Source organism: Onychomys torridus, chromosome 21 (genome assembly GCF_903995425.1).
Source record: "Onychomys torridus chromosome 21, mOncTor1.1, whole genome shotgun sequence".
Taxonomy (NCBI): domain Eukaryota; kingdom Metazoa; phylum Chordata; class Mammalia; order Rodentia; family Cricetidae; genus Onychomys; species Onychomys torridus.
This window is the reverse complement of record NC_050463.1, coordinates 35,648,744-35,665,894: the sequence shown is the minus strand read 5'-3', so window position 1 is coordinate 35,665,894 and position 17,151 is coordinate 35,648,744. Positions and strand designations below refer to the sequence as shown.

Genomic DNA, 17,151 nt, shown 5'->3' with positions numbered 1-17,151 from the left:
CCCACAGCCCTGGGGAAGAGTATGGTGGTTGTGCAGCTTTAAACTTGCCGGATTGCCACCAGAGTGTCCCGCTCCACACATGGGCTGTCAGCGGCAACTCTTCCTGACTTCACCGCCATCTTGCTTCGGCACCAACAAACAAGACATGCTCCCCCTGCCCAGGGCTTCCTGTAGATAAGCAGGACGCTGGTCGCTTCAGTTTTATGTACCAAGTGACAGCACTTTTCCGTTTTAACCAGTGGGTATGTGGGGGCGGTATCTGGAGGTCGTAAGGGATAAGTCTTTAACATTTCAGTACACTGTGTTTTCCAAGTGATTCTGCGTTAACAAAAATGAGGAGAAGGGAAGAGCCCTGAGCCCCTCCTGGTTACTCCAGCTGCTTGGAAAAAGATCTGTCACCTTACTGTTCAAGTGATTCTTTCAAAGGGTGAACCTCCACTGGAGGATTTTGTGTTCAAAATCATAGTTAACTATGTGAAAATTTTCGTATTTCAGTGTTTGAAAACCAAATAAGCAGTGGCTGAGACAGGGCAGGGGACAGGAAGTGCTGGGGCTCCTGGGGCTGCAGGGCAACAGATCTGCAGGTAGTCCCGCCCTTTGCCCTTCACCCTTCCTTGTAGGTCACTCTCCCGATTGGTTCAAACGTAGTTCCCACACAGTTCAAACCCGCCCCCCCAAGTCATCAGAGAAATCAGGCCCCTGAACCCTGACAGATGCTCACAAGGCCCCAGGCGAGCTAGCAGTAGAGTTGAGCGATCTCCGGGCCTGCCTGCCCCATCCCGTCCTTCAGGCTTCATTATAAGCAACTTCTGAGGGAAACTGTTAAAAGCCTTTCCACAGAGTCAAGCTTTGAGAGAAGTTACAGTCATAAACTCATACTTTTATTCTCTTTCTGTACATGTTGGCAATGATAAAGCTTAAAGATGCATGTTCTATGAAATATGCAAAACAAGGAATTTACATAAATAATTTATACTTCAGAAAATTAAAGTTGAAAAATATTCCCACATTATTAGAGTTCACAGTATATTTAAAGTACATCAAGCTTCCCTCCTTATATTTCAAACTATATTGTCTGAGCAGAGAAGGATAAAATATAATCAGAATAAAACGATCAAGTTTCTGGTTACTCAGTGCACAAGTGGACACTATTTCGGTATCAGGCTGCACAAGCCCCCGGCTGCAGCATTTCCCCTCAGCCCTTCACCTCCTGAGTTATGTGACCCAGCAGAGGTCACGTGGGTGGAACTCTACCACCATCACCAACTCCACAGTGGACACATCGCCAAGTGGTAACATGGGGTGGTCTGATGCCTCATTTCCACGTAATACTTTTATAGCCCTGAAAATGGAAACCCTGGCATCTAACACAGCTGAGCATGTTAACACTAGTACAAGGCACTGTGCTGTGGCGTTTGTTTATAGGAAAGATCATGTTTGCATAGATTGCTAGCAGTTTAGTGTGCAATAACATACAGGCCCAGCGTGGGGCTTTGTGATGGACGCAGCCATGCCATGCTCCTCGGCCCCAGGAGAATGTAATCTTTCATTCTTTAGACCCAGCCTGGCAGGCAGCTTCTCTGGTGGGGCTTTTCCAGACCCTCAGAGGAGAGTTTTTTGTTCAAAGAGTTGCAGGTCAAAGCGGACCCAGACTTCTCCGGTGGGGACTTCATGCAGCAGCAGCCGGCGAGTCGTAGGGCCTTTGCTTTCCTGTTCTGTTCGAATCTTTGCCACTGGGACTTCAGTGCGACCCAGGAAGTCTGGGGAGTAAACATCATGTGAGGATCAAATATCTTTGTTCCTTCTAAGAGTTAAAAACCTGCCTGCTTGAAGAGTCTGAAATAGGATTTAGAAAACTTTCGGACCCTGAGTGAGTGGCTCGTAAGCTCATGGATCTTTGGTACTGACAGAGGACAAGTGTACTGTGACAGCTTAGGGAGTCTACTGATGAGACAATGTCACACCCATCCAGTGCTCACTAATGTTTCCCTGTGTATGCACAAGTGTCTGTGTTCATAGGCCATGCCCTCCCCCAAACACCCACCTCCTGCCTGCCAAAGCTGCCACGGGCCCGTGTCATTTCCTGTGGTGGTCATGGGGTACCAGCACAGCTTAGGACCCTGGGTACGGATTCCAGATCCCAGAACCCCGGGCACACCTTTGGGCCTCTGTGCCAAGTTACACTTACCGTCTGGAGAAAACTGGTCTCTGTCAAACATTGTGAGACATAGCACGTCCTGGTACAGATCCTTGATGAAGAACTGGCAATTAAAATTCCACTTGGGGTTCAGTGTGTCTTGGAGGGTCCTGGTGGTATAGCTTTGGGAGCCCATGCTGATTTCACAGTACGGGTTACTCTTCCCTGCACAGGGACAAGCCAGGGACACACACAATGTGGTAAGTACGGAGGGTGACCAGGGCAGAGACCACGGCAGGAAGCGCCACTGCTTGGTGGGACCCGTCACCTTCTGGTCTAGCAGCAGTACGGCCCCACGTTCCCAATGACGTCATAACCCCGGGGAGCAAGTGTATGTTCTAACACAGACTGCTCCCCAACAGCCTGGGAAGGTGCCCTGTGGCATGCTGTGTATTTTCATGCAGTAACAATCAAGATGGGCTGCTGGTTCTTATTGGAAACAGTGAGTGATACTGCACCAATAAATAGTTTGTCAGGGTTCTAGAAACACCAGAAACACTGCCTTTAAAAAATTACCCATCATTCCATATTCACAAGAGGTACCAGCAAGGAACAGGGTGTTACCATGCCCGTGGAATAAAAGCAGCATTTACCGTTTGGTTTGCAGGCTTTTAATTCTGTAGCTTCAATGACATGCACCATCAGACGCCCAATCCCTGAAGTCTTTTGAGAACGGGCTACAAAAGAGGAACCGAGTCTTGTTAGTTTCTCCTGTGAGAGTGTAGACAGACTCACAGTGAAGACACAATGCCGAAGGGCTGCAGTCTGCTCCCACGCTCTGTCTCTCATCCTGAAGACTGAGCGCCAGGTTAAGGGTACAGTCTATCAGCGGCAATGCTCCTGGCCCTCACTGTGTGTCCTTCTAACCAACCAGACCATGAGCCTAGACTAACGCTATTATTATCGGCTGTTGCTCTGGAGTTAGCACTCTAGCATTTGGTTGATTCTTCCAGGCTGCATCATCTGCTAGGGATGCCTCTCTGGCTATCTTTGCCCATCAGAATCGTACTCATCCTTCAAGGTCCAGGCTAGTCTCGGTCACCTCAACCTCCTTCCCTCTGTGTATCGCTATGACTGAGGGGCACCCACAGCCTGCTGGGGCCTGAGATTCTGCACCCTGCCAGTCTCCTCTGTCAGGGAGAAGCCACTACATCACATGGACTGATTATCCAGGCTTAGTAACTGCATGCATGCCTAGGAATAGTAATATTAATTTTAAAATGCATGCTGTTGGTTCAGTACTTCTGACAAATGACATTCACTGGTTACTTTGTGTGAGGCATGTGCTAGATCTTTACATGGATTATATTTAATTCTGTAATTGCCTTACAAGGTAGTTCCCATTTTATAGATGAGGGAAACTGAGTCTTAGGAAGGACCATGTACTCAACTCACAGGTTTTTAAAAGACAGGGTCTCATTCTATTCCAAGCTACTGGCCTTGAACTTGGAATCCTTCTGTTTCAGCGACCTGACTGTTGAACTCAACAGTTTTTCCCCTTTTTGTCTGTCATTTTGAGACAGATTCACTGAGTAACTCCGACTGGCCTGGACCTTGCTATGTAGACCAGGCTAGCTTTGGCCTCACAGAGATCTGCCTGCCTCTGACTCCAGAGTGCTGGGACTAAAGGTGTGCTGTCACAGCTGGCCCTGAGTTTTTAAATGGCAAGGTGAAAAGGTCCAGTGTGAACCACTCATCCAAACTTCAGTTACAGGTAAGAACTGGTGAGCAGTTTTGTTTCAGGTTTGATATATTTAATGTGGACAGAAGTGAGTCCTGTGTCCACACTGCTGGCCAAGCAGAGCAAAGACTGGAAAGCAGAGAGGAGGCTCGGTGTCTCTGAGCATGTGCAGCCTTCCCACCATTTTCCTTCAGGGTTTTTGTTTTATTTTGTCTGTTTGGACAAGTTATTGCTAGGTACCCAGGCTGCCTGGCCTCAACCTCCGGCTTCAGTGGTGTGTGGCCTTGTCTATAAGCAGTGGCCCGCTCCCTGACGGCCTCATGTCTCCACCATGGAGCACGCCCTTGTTCCCTGAAGGCAGAGCTGGCCTGGTTGTCTCTAGAGCTGTGCTGTGCATACCACAGGACCAGGCACACAGCAAATAACCATGTCTAAAGGGTTGCACCCAGGGAGAATGCACGGCAATCTATCGACAGCAAGAAACTCAGGAAAAACCGTGATTTGCACTTTGGATAAATTAAGAGGGCATTATGTATTTTATGAAATCAACCATTGATTTTTCAATAGCAAGCTTTTAAAACAGCATTCACTTAGGGAAACACCATGTATACATATACCTTCAGGAGCACAGAACAGAATAGGGGGAACCTGAGTAAAACACATAAAGAGCTTTGGCTACAGCAGCAAGGGCCTGAGTGGACAAGAGGAGGTGTGGAGGGGTGGCGGTGGAGGGGTGGAGGTGTGGAGGGGTGGAGGGGCAGGCTTCCACTGGGTAAAGAGCTCAGAGGGGACAGAAGATGGGGCCTGGCATTGTCATGGAGGCTGGCGCACGCATGCTTTCCCAAGATCCTGCAGGACACTGAGCTGGTGGACAATCTGTCCTACAAACAGAGTGCACAGTGTGACCCCGGGGGTCAGGGGTGACCAGAGCAGCCAGGTCTGAAGGACAGTGCGGACTTAGCCAAACATGACTGCCAGTAGGTACCAAGAGGAGCCAGAGTTTCCCTTGGGCCTTAAAGGACGGGAGAATCCTAAGGGGAAGGAAGGGCTGGCAGGGGCTCTGACAGCAATGGGGGAGATGGTGGGGGATGGGGCAGCGGTGGGGATGAGCCCGAGCTAGGGAGGCCAAAGGGAAGACGCTGAGGCAGGGGGCTGGTACACAGAAGGAGAACACTACCTTCAAGAGAGGAGGCTGGTGGAGCCTCTGTGAAGGACACAGGCCTGGGGGCAGGGGCAGCAGAACTGCTGAAGAGGGCTTGTCTGGAATGATGGGATTGTGGAGAGCAGCCATGACCCACCACTGAGCCTGCCAGGAGGTATGAACCCGTGGGAGGGTGGTCTGAGGGGCACAATGCTAGGAGAAGGGTAGATTCCCAGGAAGAGGGGAGGAAAGAGAGCAGTCAGAGGAAGCTGTGCAGGAGCCTCAGGCTAGGAGGAGGTGGAAGGGTGTCCTTGAGAGTGCCATCTACACAGCAATGGTGGAAGATGTGTGCCAAGGAGTGATGGGGCTGAGGAGCTGGAGGGGCCAATGGGGCCCAGGGTCCTGAAGGCCGGGACGGTGGAGGCAGGGGCTGAAAGGAGAGGAGCGGAGTGACATGCCCAGCAAATGGACTCAAGGGGACAAGACATGCCCCACCAGGGGGAGGTTAGTCGGCAGAGTGGAGGGAAGTAGAGTAGGAAGGCTGCAGAGAGATGGGCCTTGCATCTGGTCCCATAGCATGTGGTGGAGCTCAGGGCAGTTGAGAACGCCTGCAGAGGGAGGGGTACCCAGGCTCTTCTGCTGTGTCTGAGGCCATCTCCAGGCCTCGCTGCAGTGGCAGCAGCTGGTACCTCGAGGCCAGCCTCAGGTCTGCCCGGACCCCTTGGGAGCTGGCTCCCACCCACGGGGCACTAGCAGATACCTTGATAAGCCTTCTCCCGTTTCTTCTTCTCCGTGTCAATGTACTGCTCTGAGGCAGCCTTGATCTTCTGGACCCAGGCTGTCCTGGAGGAGAAGCAGAACGGTGGCCATGAGGACTGCCAGGCACCTCCTGGGTTCAAGCACAGCCCCCAGCACCACCCCGCTCCTTTGCTAACCTTGGCTTCAAGCTTGTTTTTAGCAGGTTTCCAGTCACACCTAATCTTGGCCCAGGTGACAGACTGGATTGCTAATCAAAGAGCCCAGGCTTGCTAAAGACAGCTCTGGACAACACGAGGTCCCTGTGAGGGGACCGGAGCCCCGAGCTACAAGACCACCACACTGATGGCACTCAGCATGGTGGGCAGTCACCAAAGACCTGTGCAGAGGAACAGCAGTATCCCCTGGGACAGTCATCAGACGCGCTTACCCTGGGAGCTCCATCGGAGGGAAGCAAGGTGGTGGGCATGTGTGTGTGTGTGTGGTGGTGGGGGAGGCAGCCATCTGGCCAAGTGCAAGTCTATCAGATGGGATGCAGATCTGCGGCATTCAGGCAGCCCCCAGGGAGATTTTAGTGGGGACTGAGGCATGGATCTGCCATTCTGGGAGCTTCTGGGAGACAGGAAGCAGGTAACTATTAGTAGACAGCTGTGTGTGTGACTCAGCCAGGGCCTACTGTGGGGCTGGAGTGCAGGGGCACACAAGAGGCTGGGTTCAGAGTTAGTAGGGCCTGGTCACGAGTGGCCATGGGCCTATGGCACAGGGACATGTCTGTGCTTCCAGAGTTCAGGACAGGCACACGTCATCGGGACTGACCTCTCATTAATGTTGTCTGTTCGGAGGGTGTACACCCGATCAATGTGGGAAATGTGGAAGACAGGCTCGTCACTGGAAGGGTCTGTGGGCAATTTCACCAACACTTCATTCAGGAAAATGGGCTGAAAGAATCAAGGCCAAGATATGTGAGAAAATGTGAGTGGTCACAACACCCCACTCACCCGCGTCCTGAGAGGAGCCCGTGGAGAAGCAGAGGGGCCTTCTACCCAGGAAGAAAAGCAAGCCTGTTCGGTAAAACCCAGGACCAAGTCAGTGTCCCTGAGCTGGGGACAGGAGCTCTGAGCGCCTGTGACAGGCTCTGCTCTGACACCTGGCTTGATGTCCTGAGTCACAGAGATGAATGGTGGCTGTGACATGCAGGTCTCCTGTTTGCCAGGAGGAAGCTCCAGCTGTCCCAGCAGCCCAAGTCTCTCTCTCTCTCTCTCTCTCTCTCTCTCTCTCTCTCTCTCTCTCTCTCTCTCTCTCTCTCTCTCTCTCTCTCACACACACACACACACACACACACACACACACACACGGGGCTCCTTCCACCTGAAGCAGGGGTGAGGCCACAAGGACAGGGCAGGACCAGGTGAGAGGTCCTGTGTGGTGTGTGTGTGTGTGTGTGTGTGTGTGTGTGTGTGTGTGTGTGGTGCTTAGGTCAAGGCGGAGCCTCCCTGGTCTCCGTTTGCAGTGGGTGACACTGGGGCTTACCGTTTTATACATTCTGAACTGAGCACTGGACTTGGGGTTAAAGAGCTTCTCAGAGGCTGCGGTGGAGGCGAACTGCCTGACCATGTAGGTGAGCAGCAGGAAGTCATTGAAGAGGAACCCGTGCAGCTCCTTATTGCTCTTGGTTTTATATAACTTCCCGCTGTGCAAAAGCTTCCGGGGACCCAGGCAGTTTGTGAGGGAGTTGAAAATAAGTTGCTTAAAGAGAAGAAAATGGCACTTTGTAAGTCTGAGAGAAAATAACCCCCACTGCCTGTGAGATGCCAGTGCCCATCACCCGAGGGTACTGTGGTAAGATTTTCTAGGTGGTAATATAGTTAGAACGACACACCTTTCTAGAACAAATACAAACAAAAAACTTCCCATTTATCACTTTTTAGAATTCTCTCTGGCCCTGTGAAAAATCAATAGTTGATTCTACTGTTTTCTTTTTTTTATTATTATTAAATATTTATTTATTATGTATACAGTATTCTGCCTGCATGTGTGCCTGCATGCCAGAAGATGGCACCAGATCTCATTACAGATGGTTCTGAGCCACCATGTGGTTGCTGGGAATTGAACTCAGGACCTCTGAAAGAGCAACCAGTGCTTTTAACATCTGAGCCATCTCTCCAGCCCCCTATTCTACTGATTTCTACCAGTAAAATTCAAAGAACTCACAACAAAACCCCACTGTGCCTCTCTTCCCAAGGCAGGAGAGCAGTCCTGCAGGGCAGGATGGTGAGCCTGCACAGTCAAGGAGTGTGGCCTGTCCACACGAGGGAGGGTGTGGTGCGGGTTCCCTACCCAGAACCTGCCTGGTGCCTCCAGCTCTGCTCACGGCCTCACCTCTGCCAGGCCTTCACACTGCACGTGTGCCTGGATCCACTCCAGCCGGTCGGAATTCTCCTTCTCCCGGACTCCCTCGTTCACCTGAGAGCACAGCTCCTCGGCTCGTTCAAGGGCCAGTCTCAGGGGGGAGTGATCAACGTGACTCTGTGGAGTGTTCTCCAGGATCTGGAAGACAGTGGGCAGTGTCGTGTGGGTCCCCCTGGGTCAGCCTGCCAACCAGGTGTCTGCTGACTCCTGTTTACCCTGCCCTGAGGCCACAGGTGAACACCCCCCCCCCCACACACACACACACTTCCCGTGAGAGGAAAGGTAATGGCATCTACCCTGGGAAGCACAGAGTCCCACAAGGGCTGCTAACTAAGATAGGGGTGACAGGATGCTATGAATCTGAGTCTTGATAATAGGCCACGGGCTAATGGCTGCCTTCTCCGGTCTCCCGAATAACTTAAGCCTGTGTGTTTTGTTTGGGTGGTTTTGGCTTTTTGAGCCAGGGTCTCCGAAGTCCAAGCTGGCAGAAGATTCACTGTGTTGCTTTCTAAAACCTATATTCTCCTTAGAAAGCATCCTGCCCCATGAAGAAAGGCTGGAGCCCACGGTTCTGGAAATGGCGACTCCAGGTTCTTTCTGGTTGATGAGGGCGGTTACCCTGCCCCAGCAGCACGCTGTGACCATGGGATGCTAGGGCAGTGCCTGTGGAGGTGGGTGGCATTAGAGCCTGCTTTTATCTGCCCACTTGAAGACATTAGCCTTCGGACTACACACAAGGGTTGGGGCAGGGGATCACTGCTCCCTGGGTGTCCGGCCAGGGGGGTCCTGCCCCCGAGGACTCACACTTCGGATGAGCAGCGGGTAACGAGTGATCCTCTGCATGGGCTTCAGCAGGAAGCTGGACAGGGGCATTCCTTTACACCGTGGGTCTGATGCCAGCTTCTGCAAAACAGAGAGGCCTGTGAGGAAACGGCGGGTCCAGATGAGACGGTGGAGACACTGGGCCAAACTCCCGCCCAGGGCCACCGTCTGGATTTCAGGTTTCATGACGGGATCTGATATGAGGTGTGTCAAGTTGGCAACACAATCTCAGCTCATGGGTCCTGGCCCGCCCTGCACTTCTCTCTACCAGAACTGGCTCCTCTAGCTTCTCTCAATGGAGCCACTGCCCCAGGTTGAGGTCCAGCATCCATACGCAGTCATTCTCTGGAGTTCTAGCATGACGACATTACACTTCTCATTAGATGTTCCCTAGACACCTCATCCCACCCCACACGAGGTCAAATTCCCTCCCAGGAGCCATCTTTTCTCCCTCTGAGTCACGCTCACCCAGGAGTCGTCACCCCTTCCATCTGTCTGGTGGACGGCTCTTGATTTCCCCACTTCAGCACGCCCACCTTCTCTGCTTCATCAGAACAACTGCAGCTGCTGGGTGAGGCGCTACTGTGTGCCAGGCAAGGGCTGTGGCGACTGGGCCAGCACTGTCTCTACCGCCCTTTTCATGTTTTGACTCACTTTTGTTTCCAAGACCCAGGCCATGCTTCTCTGCGGCCACTCTGCCCTGGGATACCTCCCTCCTCTCTGTGACTCCCCTCTGGGTACCTAGTGCCTATGGGAACCAGGTCACATGGGGGGGGTCATGCTTTAGGTGTCTCCATCAGGCTGCCAGGATCAGTGGTCTGTTGGCTGCACCTGAGGGGTCGCCAGTGCTCTAGGGTGAGCACCCCAAGGGGTTGACAGCACTCTGGGGTGAGCACCTTTAATGACTGAGGAGTGATTTACTGCAGTCATGGACAGGAGGACTGTCCGTTCTTGATTTTTGATAGACTTGTATCTACATATTTTGTTATAATGGTATCTTTATGCTTTTTATTTCTATTAAAAAGTAATGTTTGGAGGCTAGAGTTGTAGCTCAGTGGAAGAATTCTTGCCTAGTATGAGCAAGGCTCTGGGTTTGAGTTCCAGTGCCAAAAAAGAAAAAGTCAAAAATGTAAAAGTAACAATTTGAGATACAATGTATTGACAAAATTTGCTTTTATTTAATTTTTTCTTTGAAGTACTAGGGATGGAACCCAGAACCATGTATGTGTCAGGGAATCAACCTCCTGTTAAGTTATACCTCTAGTCCTAGATGATGCTTTACATTAAAAAAAATGTTAACTTGGCGGTGGTGGCGCACACCTTTAATCCCAGCACTCAGGAGGCAGAGGCAGGCAGATCTCTGAGTTCAAGGCCAGCCTGGGCTACAGAGTGAGTTCCAGGACAGCCAGGGCCACACAGAGAAACCCTGTCTCGAAAAAAACAAAAACAAAAACAAAAACAAAAACAGAACAAAACAAACAAAAAACAAAAAAATTAATGTTTATACTTATTTACTTTTTTTTCCCTACGTATTTATGTATTTGTTATGTGTGTGTCTGTATATAAGCCGCATGTATGTGGGTCCCTGTAGAGCCAGAAGAAGGTGTCAGATCCGCTGGAGCTACAAGAAGTTGTCAGCTGCCATGTAGGTGCTGGGAACTGAACTCGGGTCTCCTGGAAGAGCATCTAAGTGTTCTTAACCACTGAGGCCTCTCTCCAGCCTGTTCGTTTGTTTTTTGAAACAGATCCTTTTTATATATAGCCCAGGCTGGCCTTGAGATTATTTTTCTGTGCCTCAACCTCTCCAGTGCAGGGATGACAGGTGTCTACCAGCATGCCCGATGTAAAAACATGGCATTGCATTAGAGTGAGCAGGTGTGTGAGTCAGCTGCCGTATGGCTGCAAGGACATGGAGACATTAGAACTGCCATGACACCACACTTGCAGCTTTTCTCATGTTTACTTTACAACCACAGCATGGAACCAGCCCTCTCCTCTCCTCCTCCCACTGGTTCCTGGAACCTTCACAGACACGTGTGCACACTGCTGGAGACCACACGCAGGGTCAGTCACACCTGTAGGAATTATTCACTGACACGTGTGCACACTGCTGGAGTACCACACGCAGGGTCAGTCACACCTGTAGGAATTATTCACTGACACGTGTGCACACTGCTGGAGTACCACACGCAGGGGCACAGTCACACCTGTAGGAATTATTCACTGACACGTGTGCACACTGCTGGAGTACCACATGCAGGGTCAGTCACACCTGTGGATGTTACCTCATTTCCTGTTAACTCCTTTTTTTTCCTACTTTCATTTCCTCCACTCACAAAGTTCTCAGCTAATTATTTAAAATTTTATTTTGCTCTATTTTATACATTTAACCAAGCTCTTTAATTTTCTTTCTGGAATAAGATGACTGATTATTAAATACACAGAATTTGTAAAATTAAGAAGTGACAGTTCAGGGGGGCCTGAGAGAAGGCTGGGTGGTTAAGAGCACTGGCTGCTCTTGCAGAGGACCTGGGTTTGGCTCCCAGCACCCACACAGCAGCTCAAAGCCCCCTGTAACTCCAGTCCCAGGGGACCCAATGCCTCTTTGACCTCTGAGGTGCCGGGCATGCATGTGGCTCACTGACATACACGCAGACAAACACCCATATACATAAATAATTCAAAGAGAAGTGGCATTGTGGATGTTTCTTTGGAAAAACAGAACAGTTGACACATAAGGTTGTTACAAAACAAAACAAAACAACACTACTATTTAACCAGGATGTAAATGATGGTTCTAGTGCCCAGAACAATCAGCTCTACCTGGGACAACACCGTGCACTCAGGAAGCTGCTGGCCTTCTTTGTGCTCCCGCTAATGGGGCCCTGCCTCTCAACTGCACAACGCCTTCACAGCGGAGGTGTGGGGCCGCCTCCGGGCTAAGAGGAGGCAAGACACTGAAGTCCCAGGCTAGACACCGGAAGTCCCAGGCTGGCGTACCTTTAAAAACTCTTTGAAGTCAGAGTCCTCATCGGTCTTCTGCTGCAGCAGAGCGGCCCCGTTAAGCTGGCAGCTGCAGAAGCGGATGTAGGCCTGCATGTGGGACAGCTCTGCTGCCAGGATGTCCCCGATCATCTGCACAGGCATCTTCTCCCCTCCAGTCTTCTTCCGCACCCGCAAGGCCCTGCAAGTAACAGACGGTCACTCAGTTCTCCACAGATGTCCCTCTTGGCAGTCAGAGGGCGAATGCCATGGAGACCACAGCACGACCTAGCATCCTCGGACACTGGGAAGGAATGGCTCTCAGCGGGGGCAGTGGCATGGCCCAAAGCTCTGCTGGCTGAGCCAACCTGGGAGAAACATTAGCAAAGCAGAAAAAGGTACCAAAGTCTACACGTTTAGGTGCTTTCTAGGCCTTTAGAAGACGCTTCAGTTCCCCTCGGTCTCTTGACAAAGTTCCTTTTGAAAGATTCAATCTGTTTTTCCTCATTTGAATCAAAGAGAAAGCAATGCCCAAGAAGGGCTTGGGAGCCACAGTGGCCAGGGGCTGGAGTGCAGGGCTGGTATCGTCCTGGTGCGCTCTGGCCCTGGAAGGGCAGGGATGTGGCCAGGGTTAAACTGGCCAGCTGGCCTGGAGCTCTGTTCCCCTAAGTGTAAGGGACAGAACGCTCCCCCAGGACAGGAACTGCACAGGAGCTCTGTGCTGTCATCTGGCTGTGGCTGCAGCTCTTCTGCCTGTCACTCCCCCTGCCAAGCTGCATGCTGTACCTGTTTGGGGACCACACAACACCACAGCTTTTCTGTTGAATCAGAGTAATTTGTCCTTTACTTCCTCAATAATTATGTAATCAAGTTACAGGGCACTTCTCAAAACGCTAGTGGAACACAAGGCCTAAGGGAGAAGAATAGAGTTGAACGTCCCCGAGGGGCTATGGTGACAATGTCAGGTGACGCCCACAACTCACTTCAGCAGTTTTGTGTTGGACATGATGAGCTCCTTCCAGTTCACGAAGATCAAGGTCATCTCTGCCTCGGTGAGGAAGCCTGACTCTGCCATCCGTTTCTGGAAAACCTAAGTTCAAAACACAGATGTAATTTAGCTTGAGCATAGATCCACAGCCACGATGCCTTCCTGCACCCTGACAGCCAGAGGCTAGCACTTCTAAGTAAGCATATTTATGACTGCTAGATTTTTAAAAAGTTACTTATTGTTACTGTGTATGTGTACATGAGTGGAAACAGAGATAAAGACAGAGTGGGGGTGCATGTATGCCACAGTGTAAAAGGACAAATTTCTGGGGTGGGTCCTCTCCTCCCTCGCTTTTGAGGCAGCAGGTCTCACTGGGCAGAGCAGTGTCTACAGGCTACCTGGCTCACAAGCTTCCGGGTGAGTCTCCTGTCTGTCACCCATCTTGCCAGAGATCACAGGTGTGTGTGACTTTGTCACGGGGATTCCAGGGATTGAACTCCAGTACAAATGCTTTCATGGGCTAAGCCATGCTGGCTCACTGTTAGATTCTAAACTGTACCATTTCCCTACGTTCACTAGTTAGGCTCATGTTAAGGCTGATTTTTTTTTGAGGATCGAACCCAGGGCCTTGCGCTTGCTAGGCAAACGCTCTACCACTAAGCTAAATCTCCAACCCAAGGCTGATTTTTAAGGGCTGAACCCGCTCACTAAGGAATCCCACCTCCCTCCTCAGCCTGCTCTGGGGGCCAAGCAGCGCTGGGCCCAGGGCCCTGCACAGTAGAACCCACAGGATGGAAGGACAGTGACGGCTGCTCAGCAGTCATCTCAGAGTCTCAGGACACTCCGTGCTGCTCAGCGAGAAAATGGTGCTGTCTTCTGCCACCCCATGATAACCCTGAGCAGATGTGCCAGCTGCAGAGATACTCCCCACCTGGGTTCCACATGCACACGGAAGCACACGTGTGTAAGGCACATGAATGTATACAGGGTTCTCACTGGACAGATGAAGTGACTCAGATGCTGTTATTTTTCACTGGTTTATGAGGAAATCATGGCTTACAGAGTAATTTGCCCAAGGTTCCATATAACACAGGTCTCTGCACTAAACCATGCATAGGCTCCACACTAGCCAAGTAATGAGATGCAAACCCCTTGAGGTTCACAGGCCTTGAGATCCAACTCATCACAGGCCCCTAGGTCCTTGACAGTCCAGTATAACTCACAGGATCCCCAAACCCTTGGTACCTCCCTACTTCACACCCCGGTATAACTCACAGGGTCCCCAAACCCTCAGTACATCCCTACTTCACACCCCGGTATAACTCACAGGATCCCCAAACCCTCGGTACCTCCCTACTTCACACCCCGGTATAACTCACAGGATCCCCAAACCCTTGGTACAACTCACAGGATCCCCAAACCCTCAGTACATCCCTACTTCACACCCCGGTATAACTCACAGGATCCCCAAACCCTCCGTACATCCATACTTCACACCCCGGTATAACTCACAGGATCCCCAAACCCTCAGTACGTCCCTACTTCACACCCCGGTATAACTCACAGGATCCCCAAACCCTTGGTACCTCCCTACTTCACACCCCGGTATAACTCACAGGGTCCCCAAACCCTCGGTACATCCCTACTTCACACCCCGGTATAACTCACAGGATCCCCAAACCCTCGGTACCTCCCTACTTCACACCCCGGTATAACTCACAGGATCCCCAAACCCTTGGTACCTCCCTACTTCATACCCCGGTATAACTCACAGGATCCCCAAACCCTCGGTACATCCCTACTTCACACCCCGGTATAATTCACAGGGTCCCCAAACCCTTGGTACATCCCTACTTCACACCCCGGTATAACTTACAGGATCCCCAAACCCTTGGTACAACTCACAGGATCCCCAAACCCTCGGTACATCCTTACTTCACACCCCGGTATAACTCACAGGATCCCCAAACCCTTGGTACCTCCCTACTTCACACCCCGGTATAACTCACAGGGTCCCCAAACCCTCGGTACCTCCCTACTTCACACCCCGGTATAACTCACAGGATCCCCAAACCCTTGGTACATCCCTACTTCACACCCTGGTATAACTCACAGGATCCCCAAACCCTTGGTACATCCCTACTTCACACCCCAGTATAACTCACAGGATCCCCAAACCCTTGGTACAACTCACAGGATCCCCAAACCCTCGGTACATCCTTACTTCACACCCCGGTATAACTCACAGGATCCCCAAACCCTCGGTACCTCCCTACTTCACACCCCGGTATAACTCACAGGATCCCCAAACCCTCGGTACCTCCCTACTTCACACCCTGGTATAACTCACAGGATCCCCAAACCCTCGGTACCTCCCTACTTCACACCCCAGTATAACTCACAGGGTCCCCAAACCCTCGGTACCTCCCTACTTCCACTTTCCCCAGCAGAGCAGACTCATGGTGTTTGGAGCATACATAATTGGGGAGCCCTTCCTGGTTAGAGCGGACCTACTCTCTGGGCCCTGATCCTCACTGTCTCTCTTGGTGTCCTTCGCCAACAAGACTGTGCAAGCTGAGGACAGGAACTCCTGGGGCACCTGTGTTCTCTGCCATAGCACTTCGGCTAATGTTTGCTGAGTTAATGTGGGCCACAGACGTTAGCCAGAGACACTGCACTGGAGGTCTCTAGAGGAGAGAGATGCCTCAGCTCCACACGGGATGGAGAATGTGAACGGGATGCCAGGACGCACAAATACATGCGGACATGGTCTTCCTGCTCCCAGGCAGCGCTGAAGAGCAGCGAAGGCGCCTAGTCTTTATTCGCCGCTGGGATGTTTATCTGTGCAGAAGCCCTGTGAGCAGGCTCAGTGAGAGAGGCAGAGGGGAAAAGATGGCTGCGGCCTTAGCAACGTCCGTGAGAATGTCATTTTAGCATAGTGCTTTTTGCCCTGAGCCCCTGACAGCTCCTTGCCTGTAGGACACTGGGTGAGGAGGGCAGAATTCCTGAGATGCCTAGCTGGAGTGACAAGCACCCATGTCTGCTCATACTCTGGGTTAGTGCCTGAGCTCAGTGGCTACCCAGAGTACCCAGAGCTTTTCTCCTAGGCCATCTGTCCGGGTATGGGAAAGTGTAGTGAGTGCATCGAATCCATTCAGCGACCATTTGAAGCCTGACCAGGGCCAGGCTAAGTGTGGGGATGAACGAACGAAGGACAGAGCTCAGCTGGTAGGATGCCTGCCTAGCAGGCATGACCTCTGGGCATCAGTCTCCAGCACCACATACACTGGGTATGATGGCCGATGCTTGTAACCCCAGTGCTGGGAAGACAGAGGCAGGGGGATCAGATGTTCAAGGTCATCTTTAGTTACACAGCAAGTTCAAGGCCAGTTTGGACTCCACGAGACCCTATCTCTCTCAAAAACAAACAACAAAAAGGAGTCTACAGGTGTGAGGAAGACAGGCATTCCTGGAGGAGTGCGGGGGACTGGACATGCACAGGTGCAGCAGCAGATTGATGCTGCAGGCCTTGCAGCAGGTGCAGCCCCTGCTCCACTCTGCTCCCCAGGTCACAGCAGGGGATGCACCTGTCTGCCAGGGTGGGGGTGGGGTGCTTGTATTCTCCAGGAGGTTTGTTGACTGAACCGCTCTCCGCACCTGACCTTGATACGTTTCCTGGCAACCGGAAGCCATGGAAACAGAGAGGGCAGGAGTATAAAGCCCGCCTTTGTGTTTTCGGACACAAGCTGCTGTAGTGTCCCTCTCCAGAGGCCACATGGATAGGTACAGACAGTAACACATGATTTGGGACACTGTTTTGCAGCCGCGCCTGTTTGGTTTCCTAAGCTGACACAGACTTTAGGTCGAGGTATTGAAGCCCACGAAAATGTCAGGTTTCCAGACGGCAGTGCGAACACAGTTTGACAAGAACTGGAGCCAAGCCCGTCTGGAGGCCTTCACACCCTCTCTACGCCCTTGTCCTCTGCACACTCAACTAGGACATTCCCAGGTGCCCCCCCTCCCCCGAGTGGGCTCAGCTGGGGAAGAGCCTGGGCCTTCTTCATCAGGAACCTTTAGTCTTCGGCCTTTCCAGAGAGCAGCTTGTATCACTATGAGTACTGACATGGAGGCGGGGCTCAGTCAGGGGACACAGCTCCAAGGCAAAACATGTGAGA

At 51.6% G+C, this 17,151-nt stretch overlaps 1 protein-coding gene across 1 annotated transcript in view; it reads right to left on the bottom strand.

Moving 5' to 3' along the window:
* Nucleotides 1–859: 859 nt before the first annotated feature.
* Nucleotides 860–17,151, bottom strand: part of Itsn2 (intersectin 2) — a 103,903-nt gene continuing 87,611 nt past the window's right edge. The window contains exons 31-40 of the mRNA XM_036170334.1: nt 12,972–13,078; nt 12,007–12,190; nt 8,989–9,087; nt 8,155–8,322; nt 7,306–7,521; nt 6,592–6,713; nt 5,780–5,862; nt 2,791–2,874; nt 2,189–2,362; nt 860–1,760 (exon numbers count right to left, since the gene is read on the bottom strand). Of these exons, the coding sequence (XP_036026227.1) occupies nt 1,603–1,760; nt 2,189–2,362; nt 2,791–2,874; nt 5,780–5,862; nt 6,592–6,713; nt 7,306–7,521; nt 8,155–8,322; nt 8,989–9,087; nt 12,007–12,190; nt 12,972–13,078 (1,395 nt within the window). The 3' untranslated portion in view covers nt 860–1,602. The remainder of the gene's footprint in view (nt 1,761–2,188; nt 2,363–2,790; nt 2,875–5,779; nt 5,863–6,591; nt 6,714–7,305; nt 7,522–8,154; nt 8,323–8,988; nt 9,088–12,006; nt 12,191–12,971; nt 13,079–17,151) is intronic.